The 17,301-nt window shown below is 39.0% G+C and overlaps 1 protein-coding gene across 1 annotated transcript in view; it reads left to right on the top strand.

The window, feature by feature from the left end:
* Positions 1-1,986: 1,986 nt before the first annotated feature.
* NAALADL2 (N-acetylated alpha-linked acidic dipeptidase like 2) overlaps positions 1,987-17,301 on the top strand; it is a 518,050-nt gene continuing 502,735 nt past the window's right edge. Inside the window, exon 1 of the mRNA XM_070945913.1 lies at positions 1,987-2,462. Coding sequence (XP_070802014.1) covers positions 1,987-2,462 — 476 coding nt within the window. The remainder of the gene's footprint in view (positions 2,463-17,301) is intronic.

The following is a 17,301-nucleotide window of genomic DNA, read 5'->3' as shown; positions in this document are numbered from 1 at the left end:
GGAAACGATCCTGACGTGTATCTCTTAGTGGTGGTTATATTCCACCAGCACATTAAGGATTTTTTTTTTAAGGGTTATATTCATCTTCCAGTGTTTTATTTATTTATTAAATTTTATGCTGCCTATTTTGCTACCTGCGATGACTCAGATATGAAAGGAAACATTGTCATTGACATTTAGCATCTTAGGGGAGGAAGACCCATTTTGACCATCCATTCTAAAGTCTGCTCCATTGGAGAATCCAAATTATTATCATCCCAACAATTAATTACACAAATATTCTGTTTTAACACATCCACCTACCCAAATCCCTGAGTAATTGATACCTCCACTTAACTTACTTTTATTCATTTGTCTTTATACATTTATAATTTTATAAATTTTATGTTAACAATATTAATTGTATTATTATTATTATTATTATTTTAATTTGATTTATATGCCGCCCTTCTCCAGAGACTCAGGGCGGCTAACAATGTGTTAAGCAATAGCCTCATACTTTTGTATATTTATACAAAGTCAGCTTATTGCCCCCACAAACTGGGTCCTCAATTTACCTACCTTAGAAAGGATGGAAGGCTGAGTCAACCTTGAGCCTGGTGAGATTCAAACTTACAGTATTTGCAGACAGCTGGTGTTAATCACAATGCTATCAGTCTGTTTTGGGCACTTGGTCCGGAAAAGGTTAGCCATCGGTGGCCTATACCATTTCAGACAAATGGTTGGCCATTCTCTATTTGAACGTCTCCAGTGATGGAGTACCCACAACGTCTAAAGGAAAGCTGTTCCATTGGTTGATTGCTCTAACCATTAGGAATTTTCTCCTTAGTTTTGGGCTGCTTCTCTCCATGGTTAGTTTCCATACATTGTTTCTTATCTTGCTTTCTGGTGCTTTGGAAAATAAGTTGACCAACTCATCTTTATAGGAGCCTCTCAGATATTGGACACTGCTATCATGTCTCCCCTAATCCTTCTTTTCATTAGACTAGATATATTCAATTCCTGTAATTTATTTATTTATATTGATATGTATGTATATATGTATGTATGTATGTACCATAATTTTTGGAGTATAAGACGCACTGGAGTATAAAACACAGCTTAGTTTTTGGGGAGGAAAATAGGGGGAAAAAATCTGCCTATCAGGTATTCATCTGGCTAGTGTCCTTAGTCTGGTCAGCTTCAGCACATTAGTTTGCTGGTTTTTTATCCCCTGCTTGGGGATTAAAAAACAGCTTCTTAGGCACAGCTGAGAGGTAGCAGCAATGAGAAAAGCAGGCAAAGCACTGGGGAAGATCGCTTCACTAGGCTAGTGCCTAGTTAGGGCTGAAAAAAAGCTTCTAAAGAACAGTTGAGAGTCGGAGCAAAGCACGGAGATCAAAGCAAAGCTGATAAGATCGCTCACTTGTGCCTCGTTAGCACCTCGTTAGAGCTAAAAAAAAGCTTCGAAAAAGCTACATTTGGAGTATAAGACACACCCAATTTTTCAGCCTCTTTTTGGGGGGTGGGAAGGTGTGTCTTATACTGCAAAAAATACGGTATGTATGTAACTTAATTGATATATTTAATTTTTAATGACTATTTTTATTTGTTTTAACTAGTTTTATTGGATGCCACCTAGAGTTATCTTTGTGAAATGGGTGGCTGATGAATAAATAAATTGCTCTTTTACTTAGGAAGTTTTTTTTTCTTTACCCCAGCCAAAATCTGCCTTCTTGTAGTGTATTATTATTATTATTATGATTATGATTATTACTATTACTATTATTATTATTATTATTATTATTATTATTATTATTATTATTATTATTCTGTATCCTGTTTTGACCTTTGTCTGTGTCATTTTTTCCAGGCATTTGAACATGGCGATCCTATTCTTCTTCCTTGGTCTTTTCTTCTCAAGGCTGAATATATCACGCTTCTTCAAGCTTTCATCTTAATTTGCAGACCTTATAATTATACATATTTAATGCAACAGGTAAAAGGATGGCTTACCAAAAAGTCCACGGAGATCAGAATGCACACTATTTAGATAGTGAAGACCTTCAAGCCACTTCCCTGGAGTTAGAATGGGACATGGAGAAAGAACTGGAGGAGCTAAGCTTTGACCATTTTACTTTGGATGGAGCAATCCATCAACCAACGGAGAGTAGTCCAAACGTTGACTTGGAGTCCATTCAACCATCAGCATCTCCCAAAGGAAGGTTTGAAAGACTCCAGGAAGATCTGGATTATATTTCTCACCAGACACAGCATCCACCAAAGACCAATTGCTGCAGCTTTTGCTGGATATTTAAGCTATTTTGCACTGCTACGAGTTTATTTATTTTGGGGGTTTTGATAGGCTACTATGGACATGCACAATGCCCATCTTTACCAACATCTTCAGAAGCCAGTAACCCTGCCATCATTCAGGATATTCTTAAAGGTATCGAAGCAAAAGATCTTGCACACATTTTCAGGTAAATACTATGTTTCTGCTTTTTAGTTGGATGATGCTGTCAAAAATATCTTGTTTTATTTATTGCTGTGTTTATCTTTCACCTGTTCTATAGGGGCTCAAGGAAAATGAGGAAAAATATCTCTGTGGAGGTATTTTTCATTTTATCCCTACAGCAACACTTCTATCAGGTAGATTGGAGTATGAATCTTCTGCCAAAAATAAGGGATTCAGAATAGGGAGAAGCAAGACTTAACAGCCACGTTGGGTCCAAAGTCTGATAATATGTCTTTCGCTGAGGGATGTATCTTTTTCTCATCACTTTTTAATCGTAGCTTAAGGGGTGATTTCAAAATTTCTAACCAAATCCGTGGACAGAAATGATCACCAGTGGAAGATGACATATAGCCATCATATGTTTATCATGCATTGGATGATTAATAATGTTTCATTTTCTCCAGCAATATATTTTTTCACATTGTGAGAATATACATCAATAGAAATGACCTGTTGACTATCTGTAGGTGGTGTAGAAGTTTGTGAATCCTTTTGAATTTTCAATATTTCTACATAAATATGACTTCAAATATGATCTGCTCTCTGCACAAGTGTTAAAAGTAGATAAAGGGAACCCAATTAAACAAATGAACCAAAAATATTTTATTTGCTCATTTATTTTTTTGAAGAAATTGATCCAAAGCTACATATTTATGCATGATAAAAGTATGTAAACCTCTAGGATTATCATTTCATCTGAAAGGAAAATTAGAGTCAGGTGTTACAATCAAGGGAATAATGAACAGGTGTGAGTATGGGAGATCCTGCCTTGTTTAAAGAACAGAATTTTGGATATTCATGATCAAAGTTTGGTTTTTACAACCTAAATATATGGAAGTAAGTCACGGTTCAACCAAAGGAGATTACACAAGCATTTCCAAAGAATTGGATTCCACCAGTTCACTGTCAGGCATAATTATATACAAATGGAGACAATTCAATACATTATTAGACTCCCTGTCAGACCTGGAAGCCATCTTTTGCATTTGGGCCTTCAGGCCTGCCACATTACTGTGGGAAAGTAGGAGGGGGGATTGTATAGAGTATGGATGATATGTAATCAAAGTAACATTCCTTTCTCAGAGAGTCAAGGATGCCTTGCCCTGGCACCTGGAGTCAGATGACTGGGAGGCATCTCCAATTTGGACGGTGGATGATTGGACCATGTATTGGACATGTGGGTGTTGGGCAGGGCTTGAACTTTCACTTGGGTGGGGAAAACCTGGAAACTTTCAGATTTGGGTTTTCCCAGATGTGCCAATATGACATCTTCAATAAAATGGAACTTTGAGGAAATTCAAGCCTCGGAGTCTTTTTTAGTTGGAGGTGTTACTTGGAACCCTGACACTCCCATTCCCAGGACTGATGGAATATAACCATACCAAGAGCAAGACATATAATAATCCAGGAGGTCTCAAAGAAAAGTAATATCTATAAAAGCTTAAGGCTTCTCTGACATTGGTAAATGTCAGTATTCATGAGACCACCATTAGTAGGACACTGAACAATAATAGTCTGAAGGGCCAGGTGGAAGAGAGAAAGCCGCTGTTCTCCAAAAAGAAGATTGTGTCTCATCTATGATTTCCAAAAGATCATGTAGATATGCCAGAAGGATATTGGAACAATGTTCTGTGAACCAATGAGTCCAAAATAGAATTTTGGATTGGATGAGAAGTGAAGCAAAGACTATTCCAGCATAAGACCCTTATTCCACTTGCAAAACATTGAAAATTCAAAAGGATTCACAAACTTCTAAGCATCACTGTATACAGTATATAGGCAAATTCGTTCTATCAATTTATTTGCCACTGAATATTTCTACTTAATGGCTTATTTATTGGCTTTTTGCATTAATTTTATTGTTTGATAATTGTTCTTTTTCCAGAAGTACGTTTTGCAAAGATAAAGTTGGTCTTTTATGGAGGAAATTAGGCTGTGTTTACAAAAAATGCATTTAACCAAGTCCATTAAAGATCTGCTTGGAACAGCCACACAATATTGATTTGATTAGCGTTAACTTGGAAGATGTATCTTTGTCAAGCGCGCTGTGCAATCCCATCCTATTTGCTTAGCTATAGTGCTAAAATGTATTGTGCAATTTCAGGAATGGATTTATTCAGTGATCAGGTTAAGTGTGTTTGTGAACATAGCCACTCAACAATAGGTTGGGTAGGGAATGCATTGATTAAACAGTGCCAAGATTTATTGAACATTGCTGAGTGAATCTTCATAGCAATATCTCTAGATATAAAGTTTCATCTCATTGGCAGAAATAAATCCCTTAGGACTATTCAGAAGAAACTCGGGGACTGCAGATAAATAATCTTTATTGAATAAAGTAGGAAGCATCATCAAAGATTTCAGCAACTACTGTAATTCAAGAACACATACTATTTAAAAAAAAAACTGTCTTGCCGTTTGTTTTCCTACCTATCCTGTTGTTATTGTTGTTGTTGTTGTTGTTGTTGTTGTTGTTGTTGTTGTTGTTAGTTGCAAAGTCATGCCCATCCCATCACAACCCCATGGACAACGTTCTTCCTTTCCTCTACTATACTCTGGAGACCATTTAAGCTCACGCCTACTGCTTCAGTGACTCCATCCAGCCACCTCCTTCTCTGTCGTCCCCTTCTTCTTTTGCCCTCAGTCTTTCCCAGCATTAGGCTCTTCTCCAGTGAGTCCTTCCTTTTCATTAGGTGGCCAAAAAATTTGAGTTTCATCTTCAGGATCTGGCCTTCTAAAGAGCAGTCAGGGTTGATCTCTTCTAGGACTGACTGTTTGATCCCTTGCAGTCCAAGGGACTCCCAGGAGTCTTCTCCAGCACCAGAGTTCAAAGGCCTCAATTCTTTGGCGCTCAGCCTTCCTTATGGTCCAACTTTCACAGCCATCCATTGCAACTGGGAAAACCATAGCCTTGACTATACACACTTTTGTTGGCAGGGTCATGTCTCTGCTTTTTAGAATCCTGTCTAGATTTGCCATAGCTTTCCTCCCCAGGAGCAAGCATCTTTTAATTTCTTGCCTGCAGTCCCCATCTGCGGTGATCTTGGAGCCAAGGAAAATAAAATCTGTCACTACCTCCATTTCTTCCCTATCTATTTGCCAGGAATTGAGAGGGTTGGATGCCATGATCTTAGTTTTCTTAATGTTGAGAAACATTACCTCCCCTACACAGTGGTTTATTTGCTGATCTGTTTTTCCTCTGTCCTTTGTTTTATAACCTTCAGATTTGCTGTCATCTTGTTTCTCACTGGCTGTGTGAGAATAAAACCTCTCACTGTTTTTTTTTTTTTAATATAAATGTTTCTGAGGCTAAATCACAGGTTGCTGAATTTGATGTAGGTCAACTTGTTTGAATTATTCAATTATGGAATTTTTTTTAAAAAAGTTGGTTATTGAAAAATAATACTTCGTAGAATTAAATGAAGCCTTTGTTTAGGGTACTTATCTTGCAACTTTTGTGAAGTTCAAGGTAAACTGAAGCCCTTCTCATTTTGTACAAAGAGGAGTGTTTTACAAAGAGATGTACAAAAGAGCAGGGACTCATTGTTGTGGTTACCATTTTGTGTGGAATCTCTAGCTAGACTGGAGGGAAGTATTAAAAAAGGATTTAGCTTAGAATCCTTGCATCACTGAAAGTTTACCCAAGAATCCCTGGTCTTATCTGACCATTCCCAAGGGAATGAAGTTAGTCTGGAGAGATTCTTGTAACATTGGTGACTAACAATGAAGCTGCTGTTTAAGATTATTCATAAGTGGTTTTGGTTGCTTACATCTGATACAGCTTGATCTTTTTAGAAATCCCTCTGTGAATGCCCGAGTCTATCCCTTAGTCCTGTTGAATGTCTGAATTGTGTGTGGTAAATTTAATGTTGCATTGAATTTTTCACTATGTCAACCCACATTCTACATATTCAGAAGTTTATATGTCTGCTTTTGGTATAATATATGCAACTGGCTCACTTTACACTGCACATTTAATCCAGTCATTTAACAACTTCATTCACACCACTTGCTCCCCCTCGTTAATCTGGAAAAGGTTAGCCTGGTTTACTGTGATGTGGGTTTATGTTGTGTTAATCCAGAAAGTGGTTTGGTTAGTTTATAATTCAGTGCATTTTGCAAATCTGGGAAATAGATTAAACCCAATAAGCCATTTGAGTATGTGATGTTAAGCAAACTAATCTGTACCAAAGGAGCTTTTGTTTCCATGAGCTATGTGGGAGAAAATATGCCATTTCTCTCTAGCAAAATAAGATCCTGAGCTAGTGAAATGAACGACAAGATAGAAATAGGAGAGCATTAATTTGTAAAATCATTCAAACTGAACAACCTAAGTTTCCAGAATTTTATCTTTTACCATCATAATAAGTGTCCAATACAAACATCTATTTGTACTGGACACTGGGCAACAATGTGGTGTATGTATGCATGTATATGTTTGTGTGTGCATGTGTGTGCATGTGTATTTTTATCCCTTACTCAATTCCCTATCTGAAGTTCTGGTTGGATTCTGAAACTGCATACTTTACATGTGGTTTGATTTCAATTTAGTGAATGGCTGGAGGCTAGCGACGTTTTTCAGGGTTATCCATCTCCAGGTTTGATCTAGATGTTCTAGATTTTAGGCCATTATATCTGGATTCTGAGCTAAATATCAAAACCATGAGAGCAATGTAAGGGAGAGACAATGGCCTTCTGCTGAGCTGTGCAGACAAAAATCATTTCAAAAATGCTGACAAAAAAACCCAACTCCTTCCTTCCCTTATCCATTCTCCAACAGCTAAAGCAGGTTAGAGGCATATCTGTGTAATTCACTCCGTATTGTTTGAATGAACAGCTTGTGTAGGACACTAGTAGGTGCAGTCCCTCTTTCATAATCTAAGGAAAACTCACTGGTAAACCATGGGAGAAATAAGGAAGGGGTTGGAAACGATTTAGTGGGACACTTTGTTGCAGTAGTTAAGACAATAAACTAGACTGGGAAACTGTGAATTCCTGTCCTGGGTGACTTTGGGCTAGTCACACTGTCTCAGCCCTGGGAAAGAAGGAATGGCAAACTACCTCTTAAATAAAAACTCATCAAGAGAACTGCAAGAATTTATCCAGGCAGTTGCCAGGTGTCAACATTGACTCAAACACACACACATACACAAAAGATTAGATTTGAATCCTGGTCATAGTTTCATGGACATGGTGGCTCAGTGGCTAAGATGCTGAGCTTGTTGATCGAAAGGTCAGCAGTTCAGCGGTTCGAATCCCTTGTGCCGCATAACAGTGTGAGCTCCCGTTATGTGTCCCAGCTTCTGCCAACCTAGCAGTTCGAAAGCATGTAAAAAATGCAAGTAGAAAAATAGGGACCACCTTTGGTGAGAAGGTAATAGTGTTCCATGTGCCTTTGGTGTTTAGTCATGCCGGCCACATGTCCACGGAGACATCTTCGGACAGCGCTGGCTCTTTGGCTTTGAAACGGATGAGCACCGCCCCCTAGAGTCAGGACCACTAGCTCATATGTGCTAGAGGAACCTTTAACTTTACCATGGCTTCCAGTGTCAAATAGATCAGGGCATTCTGGGAGTTGAAGTCCACCAGGCTTAAAGTTGCCAAGGTTGGAGACCCCTGAAATAGATTGAGTTGCCTAGGAGTGTTTGATGCATCAAATGCCATGTTTAAACTACCCTTTCCAGCTGATGTGTTTCTTCAATTCTTCAGAGATGCTTCATCCTGCATTTAGAGTGGCAAAGCAAAGCATGAAACTGTTCTTTCTAGAGTTCTATGATGACTTCATTTTGGAAGTAAATGAAATAAGCTCCAGGCATTGGTATTATTTGTTTATTGAGGCTCTCTGGTCATACCTGCACTTTAACTGTTCCTGTCCTTAAATTGTCCCTATATTGTGTCCAAGAAAATTCACTCCAATCACCTCCTTTGGACTCTTTTCTTGTGGTTGAGCTCTTCCAACTTTCCATTCCAGGAAAGCAATGTATTTATTTATTTATTTTATTGGGGGGGGGGGGGGGGCGGGGATGGACTTATTGCAAGCCACTTCCCTTCCTCTGGATTCATATTACTGTGACTTACATTTGTGTGAAGCAAAATTAAATTAGTATTACATACATAAGGTTAAAACAAAATTCAAAGATCAACTCATCCAACATTTAGATATTTTTATTATGTGCTCTCAAGTTTGTATTGAGTTTAGCAACCACATAATATAGGCAGATCTTCTGCTGGATGATCTGTTCCCAGATTGGTCTTTCAGGCCTAATTGTGAACCCATCTTGCTGCTGTTGTCCTCTCATCTGCCTCAAGAATGTAAAATGGACACCCTTCCCATCTTCATATATGGAGAGATACAAAATGGATTGTGACCAGATCATCCCCAGAAAGGAGTCTGGGAGGAAGGTCCTCTTTCTTCTCCTTCCTTCTGCCTTCTCTTCCAGATGCAACTTCTGTTTAGTTACAACTCTAGGTCACTACTGGATTAAGAACTTAGTGTCAACTCGCAAAGCATCCTGGCCTGCTCTTGAGTTGCCATAGGCCAGGGAGGATGAGAAACTGGCAAAATGGCATGGCAGCTAAAAACAGATGCACATTCCATGCTTATCTCTCTCAAGGCTGTATCCCAGGGTTACCTACAGCAGCTGGAGGAGAGTAACTCTACAACCCGTGAAATTGCTCCGCTGGTGAATGTGATTGATGGGGGGAGGGAGGAAACAGGGTCATAATTGAGGTGTAAATTACGTAGGGTCAGAGCTGGCTTCACTTGGGAACATGCCGACATGAAGCTTCTAAAAAAGAATTGGATTTCTTTTGAAGCTTGGATCAAGGCTCATGATCCGTCGGAACCCTGACATTTAGCCTTGGCTGTAATATGTGAACAATGGTTTACAACCTCTGAGAAACAATGTGGACTTTCTTCAGTGAAGAGATTTGAGATTTGAAGACGGGATGTTTTACTTAACCAAAGAGAAAAGCCATCTTGTTTGTCATGTTGACAAAGGTAGGCCTCTATGTAGAATGGGCTTCTAGCACAAGATGTACAGTATAAGGGACCTGAACTGAGTTCCAGAATAGAGGAAAGCATGATCTCTTATCTTTGCTTCTGGAAACTAGGAGGGACATATTGTTTTGTTAAAAGACCTTCAAGAGGGTGATTCATGAAAAGTTTCCTTGAAACCCAATGAACCTAAATGTATTATATGTTAACTCATTTGTAATATTATGCCATAACAGAATTCTAGAATTCTGTCAAAAAGTTAAAACTTCTGAATTTTGTCTTGGACAGATCTCTTGGCTTATAATGTTTTTCTGCCACCATATGATATTAGACTGTCACAATTATGTAGATAAACTCCAAGAACATATTATTTATTCATAAACCTTGCCCCTTCCTCCCAAAACCTCTGTGTTTGCCTTTGAAATGCACACACGATACATTTCATTCACTCGGGAGCATCCACAGAGTACAGTAAAAAAAGTTGAAGTGGACGCAACAGCTCTGCACATCAAATCCATGTGTAGTTTTGACTGCACTGTTGTAGCTATCATCTGAATGGGTTGTTGTTTTTTTACCACATCTTACAGATACATTTGCAGTCACTGAAAAAATGGCATCTTCTTACTTCCAATTACTTTGGTTTTGACACTCAGGGACTGCTCTTGTAAATTGCGGTTATTTAAAATGTGCTTGTCAGTGTGAAAGTGTGACAAATAAAATTTCTAATGAGAGTGAGATCCCAGGTAAAGTCCGTTGGTTTCTTTTGAAACAAAGAAAACGGGAACCAAAATAGAGCCAATCGTTGCCAAACAGCAGGAACTAAAAATTCAGACAAACGAAGGGGTTTTTGGATGCATAAACCCAAAGAGGTGGGAGGTTTTTTTGGGGGGTGGAAACCAATTTTATTGATACCAGAAATAAAATACTGAGACAAATCATAATCATTAGATAAATCTAGGGTTTATGTGTACATGTATATATTGTATTTACATTAAAAGTTTACTATTGGGCATTGTAAAAATAAAAATTAAAAAAAACACACACTGTGGATTAGTCTTGTTGAGAATTCCATCAAGGTAGTTCACCAGGAATATAGATTCTATTTTGATACCGTGTTTCTCCGAAAATAAGAACCTATCTTATATTTTTTTGAACCCTGAAATAAGCATTTGGCCTTATTGCCATGTGCTCAAAAGCCCAATTGGGCTTATTATCAGGGGATGTCTTATTTTGGGGGAAATAGGGTATTGCAGGACCCATATGTTGATATTTGCCATTTCACTCTCTCTCATTTTAACCACTGTTATGTATTGTATATAGTTGTCAGTTGAAGTTCTCAGTCTGGTCCTCTGTTGGAGCGGGAAAATACTCTCTCCTGATTGGTTGTGGGCTGATCAGCTTCACTATAAAAGGAGCTGTGTCAGCCAGGGAGCAATAGTTGCCTCACAGGCAGTATTGAATAAAGAGCTGTTAGAATTCATTCTGGCCTCACCTCCATTCTTCACCCAGAACATAACTACCACCTTTTCTTTACTTGCTAATAATGGCTTAAAAAACCCACCTTTCCAGTTTTGTTCTGTTCTGTTTTGTTTTTTTCTTCTATAGCAGTCACCCTGTAAGGATTGTGAGACTGAAATCATCCACTGACTTTCCCTGGCTCTCCCATCTCCTAATGGATCTTAATTTCTTAACCATGGTTTTACATACTTTAGAAAAGCTTTTAATTTTTTTTCCCCGAAGGTTCTTTGTATAATTTCTCCAACATGCTGCTTCTCGTATATGGGAAGAAAAATGTAGCAATGCAAATCCGGTTTGAAATTATAGTCTTAAACTCTTTATGGAAGAAATACGACAAAGAAAAAAAAAACAAAATGTAACATGATATGTCATTGTAACAATAATTACAATTCTATATAGACTTGTCTAGTGCAAATATTACTCAAGTACGTATATGTGCCTAATATATACATAAGATAATACATAAAAATAAAAACCTGACATTCTCATAAGTAAGACCAACTCAGCAAGTTGGTAGATTATATGGTAGATTTCATATGCTTCTGCACTGCACAATATTATAAGAAATAATTCATAAAGATAAGATCTCCTTCAGGTCAAACTCAAAAATTGGTGATTTAATAGACTCATCCATGCCATATTCTTGACAACCTGAGTTCCCAGTTTGCCCTTGTAATCTGTAGTCTCCCTTCCAAGTACTAACCAAACTTGATTCTGCTTAAAAATCAAGCCACATCAAGGTTAATGGGTTGCTAGAGGTATCACAGTCAGCTAGATGTGATAAGAGCATGAGTCTTATCAAACTCGCTGCATCATGTTGCCATCACGTGATGTATCGCGAAGTTTTTTCCCTTTGCCAAACTGGGGTGGACGTGGACTGTGTGTGATGCATCCGGCCTGCGGGTCACCAGTTTGACCCACAGGCCGGATGCAGAGGGAGGTTTCACATATTCTTACCACCGGTTCGCCACACATGTGCAAGCTTGCTTTATGCGCATACCTTCCGCACATGTGCCCGAACTTCCATCCATGTGCTTTGCTCACGTGTGCAACTTCCACACATGCGCCCTGCCTCAAAAATATAGCCATATAGGACAGTGTTACACCGGGGCAGGTGGAAAGGCCCACCCGCGGTTGCCACTACCGTTTCGCTCGAACTGATCCGAACCATCACTGCATCCCTGGCATAAGAATATTTGTAGGCTGATCATTCAACAATGGAATTCATTAAAATTATGGACCAGCCTTTTTCAGACCAACTGTTTCTTTGAAGTTTTCAAAAATCAGGTGCAGCTGTGATGAAATGTTGCCTGTCTCCAATCAAGGAGAATGGAATGGAATGGAATGGAATGGAATGGAATGGAATGGAATGGAATAGAATAGAATAGAATAGAATAGAATAGAATAGAATAGAATAGAATAGAATAGAATAGAATAGAATTCTTTATTGGCCAAGTGTGATTGGACACACAAGGAATTTGTCTTGGTGCATACACTCTTGGTGTGCATAAAAGAAAAGGTAAGATAAAGAAAAACAATCATTTGGTGCAGCCAATATGAAAGAAATATAAGCTAATAAAAGTAATAAAGGAATGAAACAATTTGTGAGTGCTTTTTCATCAGAAGGTTAGGAATCATATACAGGTAGTCTTTGACTTATGGCCACAATTGAGCCCAACATTTCTGTTGTTAAGTGAGACATTTGTTAAGTGAATTTTGCCTCATTTTAAGATCTTTCTTGCCATGGTTAAATGAATCATTATAGTTGTTAAATTAGTCACAGGGTTGTTAAATTAATCTGACTTCCCCATTGACTTTTCTTGCCAAAAGGTTGCAAAAGATAATCAAGTGACCTTGCTTTAAGGGTATGAAACCTAGTAGTGGGAGTCAGCCAGTTCACACAACTTCGGGAGAACCTGTTGTTAACTTTATGAGCAGTTTGGTGAACTGGTTGTTGGAAGAAATCATTAGGGCAGAGAACCGGTTGTTAAATTATTTGAATCCCACCACTGATGAAGTTGAACCCCTTAGTTGGGGGTTTCTGCAGAATCACAGAGTATCAGGAAGCATCTATTTCTCCTTGTGTTTCACCTTATGGAAACCTTCTAATAAGCCCAGGTGTTCTCTTTAATAATGTGAAAATAACTAGAAACAGCTCTGAAATTAAAGTTGGCACACAATCTGATATATATCTCAGTACCACTAATCAGCAAAGGCAACTGCACCTGTGCATAACCTCTAGTTAGGCACTAAGATTCGGTATTCTGTTAAACATCTGTAACTACTGCTGCTTGCTATTTTATGTAGGCTAGGCACAGGCAGCCCTTCCTCACCAAAAAGTACAAAGGAAAGTGAAAGCTTATTAAAGCACTTCTAAATAGCAACCTTTAAAAAAAATGCTAGGAAACCAGATTTATTTACCTTTAATGTTAATGGACTTTAATGTTTTGAGATATAATGGTGTTCAGTTGCTAGAGGTTTGTATGTCAGTATATCCCAAAGGTGGGTTCTGTTTTTTTTTTTCAAGAGGCAACTGGACTTTCTTGGTTTTTTAAAAAGATGTTTCACTTCTCTTCCAAGAAGCTTCTTCAGATGAGAAGCAAAATGTCTTCAAATAAAAACAAGAAAGTTGCTAATTGCCTCTTGAAAAAAAATGCACCTTTGGGACAACCATGACCTGGATGACTGAGAATCTCCCTAGACATATGTCAATATATCTACAAAATTATCATTGCCATAACTGATTGTATTAATTTATATCAGTCCATTGCAAGACGGTGGCTCTGAATGAAAGTTATGGTCTACCATGAAGGTTATTAAAGTTATAATCTACTATGCTACTCCACTATGGCTTGGTAGAATGTGGCCGCGCGGGTGATTACGGGAGTGACATGGCGCTCCCATATAACACCTCTCCTGCGTGAGCTGCACTGGCTCCCGGTGGTCTTCTGGATGCGCTTCAAGGTGTTGGTTCTCACCTTTAAATCGCTCCATGGCTTAGGGCCAGGGTATTTACGAGACCGCCTTCTGCTACCGATAACCTCCCACCGGCCAATACGCTCTCACAGAGAGGGTCTCCTCAGGGTGCCGTCGGTCAAGCAATGTCGGCTGGCGGCCCCCAGGGGGAGAGCCTTCTCTGTGGGGGCACCCGCCCTCTGGAATGAGCTTCCTCCTGGAATACGACTGATCCTGGATCTCCGCACTTTCCGTAAGGCCTTGAAGACGTTTTTATTTCAGCAAGCTGGCCTAGCCTAATTAGGTTTTTTATGGGTTAGTTTTTAATTGTATAGCTTTGGGGTTTTAAATTGGGGGCCGATTGATTTAATTTATTTTAGCTATCTTAACTTTGATATTGTATGTATTTTAATTTCGGCTGTTCACCGCCCTGAGTCCTTAGGGGGAGAAGGACGGTATACAAATTCAACAAATAAATAAATAAATAAATAAATAAATAAATAAATAAATAAATAAATAGATAGATAGATAGATAGATAGATAGATAGATAGATAGATAGATAGATAGATACAGTATATATGATACAGTATACAGACACACACACACACTAGAGCAGGGGTGTCAAACTCAGGGTGTCACATTGTGACATGACGTATCACAACTTCTTTTCCCTTCGCTAAACTGGGGGTGGGGATGGCCAGCATGTGATGCATCCAGCCCTGTATTAGAGCTACAGAGCACTTTAGAACTAATTCCCCCAAAAAACCCTTCACTTTGATACATAGAGAAAAACCTAGTACCATTTGTAGCACTTTAAAGCAGTTATGTCTTCTCCTGAAAACACATAGTGATGATGGAGGGTAACCATGCCATCTTGGAAAAGTCCTAAGCTTCATCCATAAATTACTCACAAGAATATGGCTCGGTTCCAGGTTTTTGGAGTATAAATTAGGTATGGGCAGGGGTGGGCTGATGGGGGTTTACAGGGGTTTGGGGGAACCTCTAGCTAAGATTCTCTGCAGTTCAGAGAACCCCCAAATCCCACTCCTGGCTGGCCCTGCCCACCCCGCTCTTCCCCTCCCAGGAGTCCCCAAGCAGTCCATTTTGGATGCAGGTAAGTGCATAAGGCTCAGGGAGGCTGAAAAACAGGCCTATTGGAAGATTGGGAAGGCCAGAAACAGGCCCGTTTCTGGCATGCAGAGAGCCTCCGGAGGCTCTTTTTGCCCTCCTGGAGGCTTGAACAAAGCCTCCAGAGCCCGGGGAGGGAAAAAACGCCCCCCCCCCCGGCCATGGTGTAGGAGGCTGACCAGGCCACGCCCACCATGGCCATGCCCACCCAGCAATCAGGCAGAGAACCCCTTTCTAAAATTTTTGAAGCCTGGGTATGGGGAATTAAATCTGAAGTAATTATACACGCACACATACACAGTATGTGCTGTGTGTCCAGTGGTGGGATTCAAGTAATTAAACAACCGGTTCTGTGCCCTAATGATTTCTTCCAACAACCAGTTTACCAAACTGCTCCAACAACAGTTTTCTTCCAACAACAGTTTGCCAAAAGTTAACAACTGGTTCTCCCGAAGTGATGTGAACTGGCTGAATCCCACCACTGTGTGTGCCTATACCCCCCCCTCCACACACACACATCCTTGGCAGTTTGCCATACAAATACTAACAGATTCTGTTCAGTTTTTTTTTTTTAAGATAGCCACAGCTCTGCCACATTTTCTGTGTCTCTCTGTGTGAGTTTCTCACTCATTTTCATTTGCAGCTTTTGTTTTTCTATATGTTAGTTCCCAGGCACTAAGCCAGAACATGAGATGAAGCCATCTGGAATTAAAAGATAATTTTGGGGGAATGGATGGCCTCAGTTATTCTGTTATCCTTTCACTTTGTTATGGTGTGAGTCTGTTTTTTCAATTCTGAGTGTTTGTTGTGATTGGGTTTTCATTCCTTTGTTTTTCTACTTCAGTCCAATTGTTAAACTGCCCAGATTCACTTTTTTTTGAATAGGGTAACTGTATGAAATTAATAAACAAACAAAACTTTTTCTATTATATGTAATGATTAATGTAATTTTATAAATACCTCTAATGTCAGAGATCTTCTAATCTTATGTATCTGCATACAGGTTTCAAAAATTAACCTTCCTTCCTTCCTTCCTTCCTTCCTTCCTTCCTTCCTTCCTTCCTTCCTTCCTTCCTTCTCAGTGGTGCAATATTAGGCATGAAAACATGGGAGGAATAAAAGACACTGCAAATATAATGACACTTCTTTTGGGTTTTGTTTAAATGAGAAAAAAGGAAATGCAAACTGAGCCCTCAGAGCACTCAGGTTTTGCAAATTCATCCCTGTAAGAAATGCGGCAGATCTTTTTTTATGTTGTAGAAATATATGCAACAGTGTGTGTGTGTGTGTGTATCTCTCTCTCTCTCTCTCTCTCTCTCTCTCTCTCTCTCTCTCTCTCTCTCTCTCTCTCTCATGACTGTATGACTGTAACCTTATATTGACTGTTTCCCTATGACTATCATTAAGTGTTGTACCTTATGATTCTTGATGAATGTATTTTTCTTTTATGTACACTGAGAGTGTATGCACCAAGACAAATTCCTTGTGTGTCCAAGCACACTTGGCCAATAAAAAATTCTATTCTATTCTATTCTATTCTATTCTATTCTATTCTATTCTATTCTATTCTATTCTATTCTATTCTATTCTATTCTCTCTCTCTCTCACACACACACACAAACAAGCTTACTTTATGTAGACAATCATTTGCTTCAGAGGCATACATAATAAAGCCTTACCTGCTTGGTTTTTCAACACCAAACATTTTAAGATGTATGGACTCCCATTTTCATAATTCTCCAATCAGCCCGGGTTAAGTAGTCTTGCAAAAGAAAATTGCAGACTTCTTTGGCTACTCTGTAGTCACATCCATGTGTCAAGTAGTTTTGTTTTATGTCTGACATTCTGCTTGTCCAGAATTGTTACTTTAACTCTGTTAATACATGAATAAACATATAGATTCCTCTTGCTAAATATACCTGGGGCTGCAACTTCCACAACTCTTAGCTCTTGGTTTCCTGCCTCCAGTGAAAACAAGTCATATTACAAAAGATTTTTGGGAGAGGCGTCATTCCACAACTGGAGTTGGGCAGCTAATTTATTCAGATAAATAAAAATAACAGTTGTGTCTAGAGAAATGACTTTGGTTATTAGCAGAAAGTCACACAGCAGCCACGTATCCATTTACTGTATTCCACCTTTCTGCAACCTGCTGACGGATTTGTTACCCTCACTGTATTCATACTGGCAGTGATGAGAATGAAG

Source organism: Pituophis catenifer, unplaced genomic scaffold (genome assembly GCF_029215685.1).
Source record: "Pituophis catenifer annectens isolate HBS135680 unplaced genomic scaffold, rPitCat1.0.hap2 SCAF_6, whole genome shotgun sequence".
Taxonomy (NCBI): domain Eukaryota; kingdom Metazoa; phylum Chordata; class Lepidosauria; order Squamata; family Colubridae; genus Pituophis; species Pituophis catenifer.
Note: the sequence above shows the minus strand (reverse complement) of the source record. Positions and strands in the feature narration are given on the sequence as shown.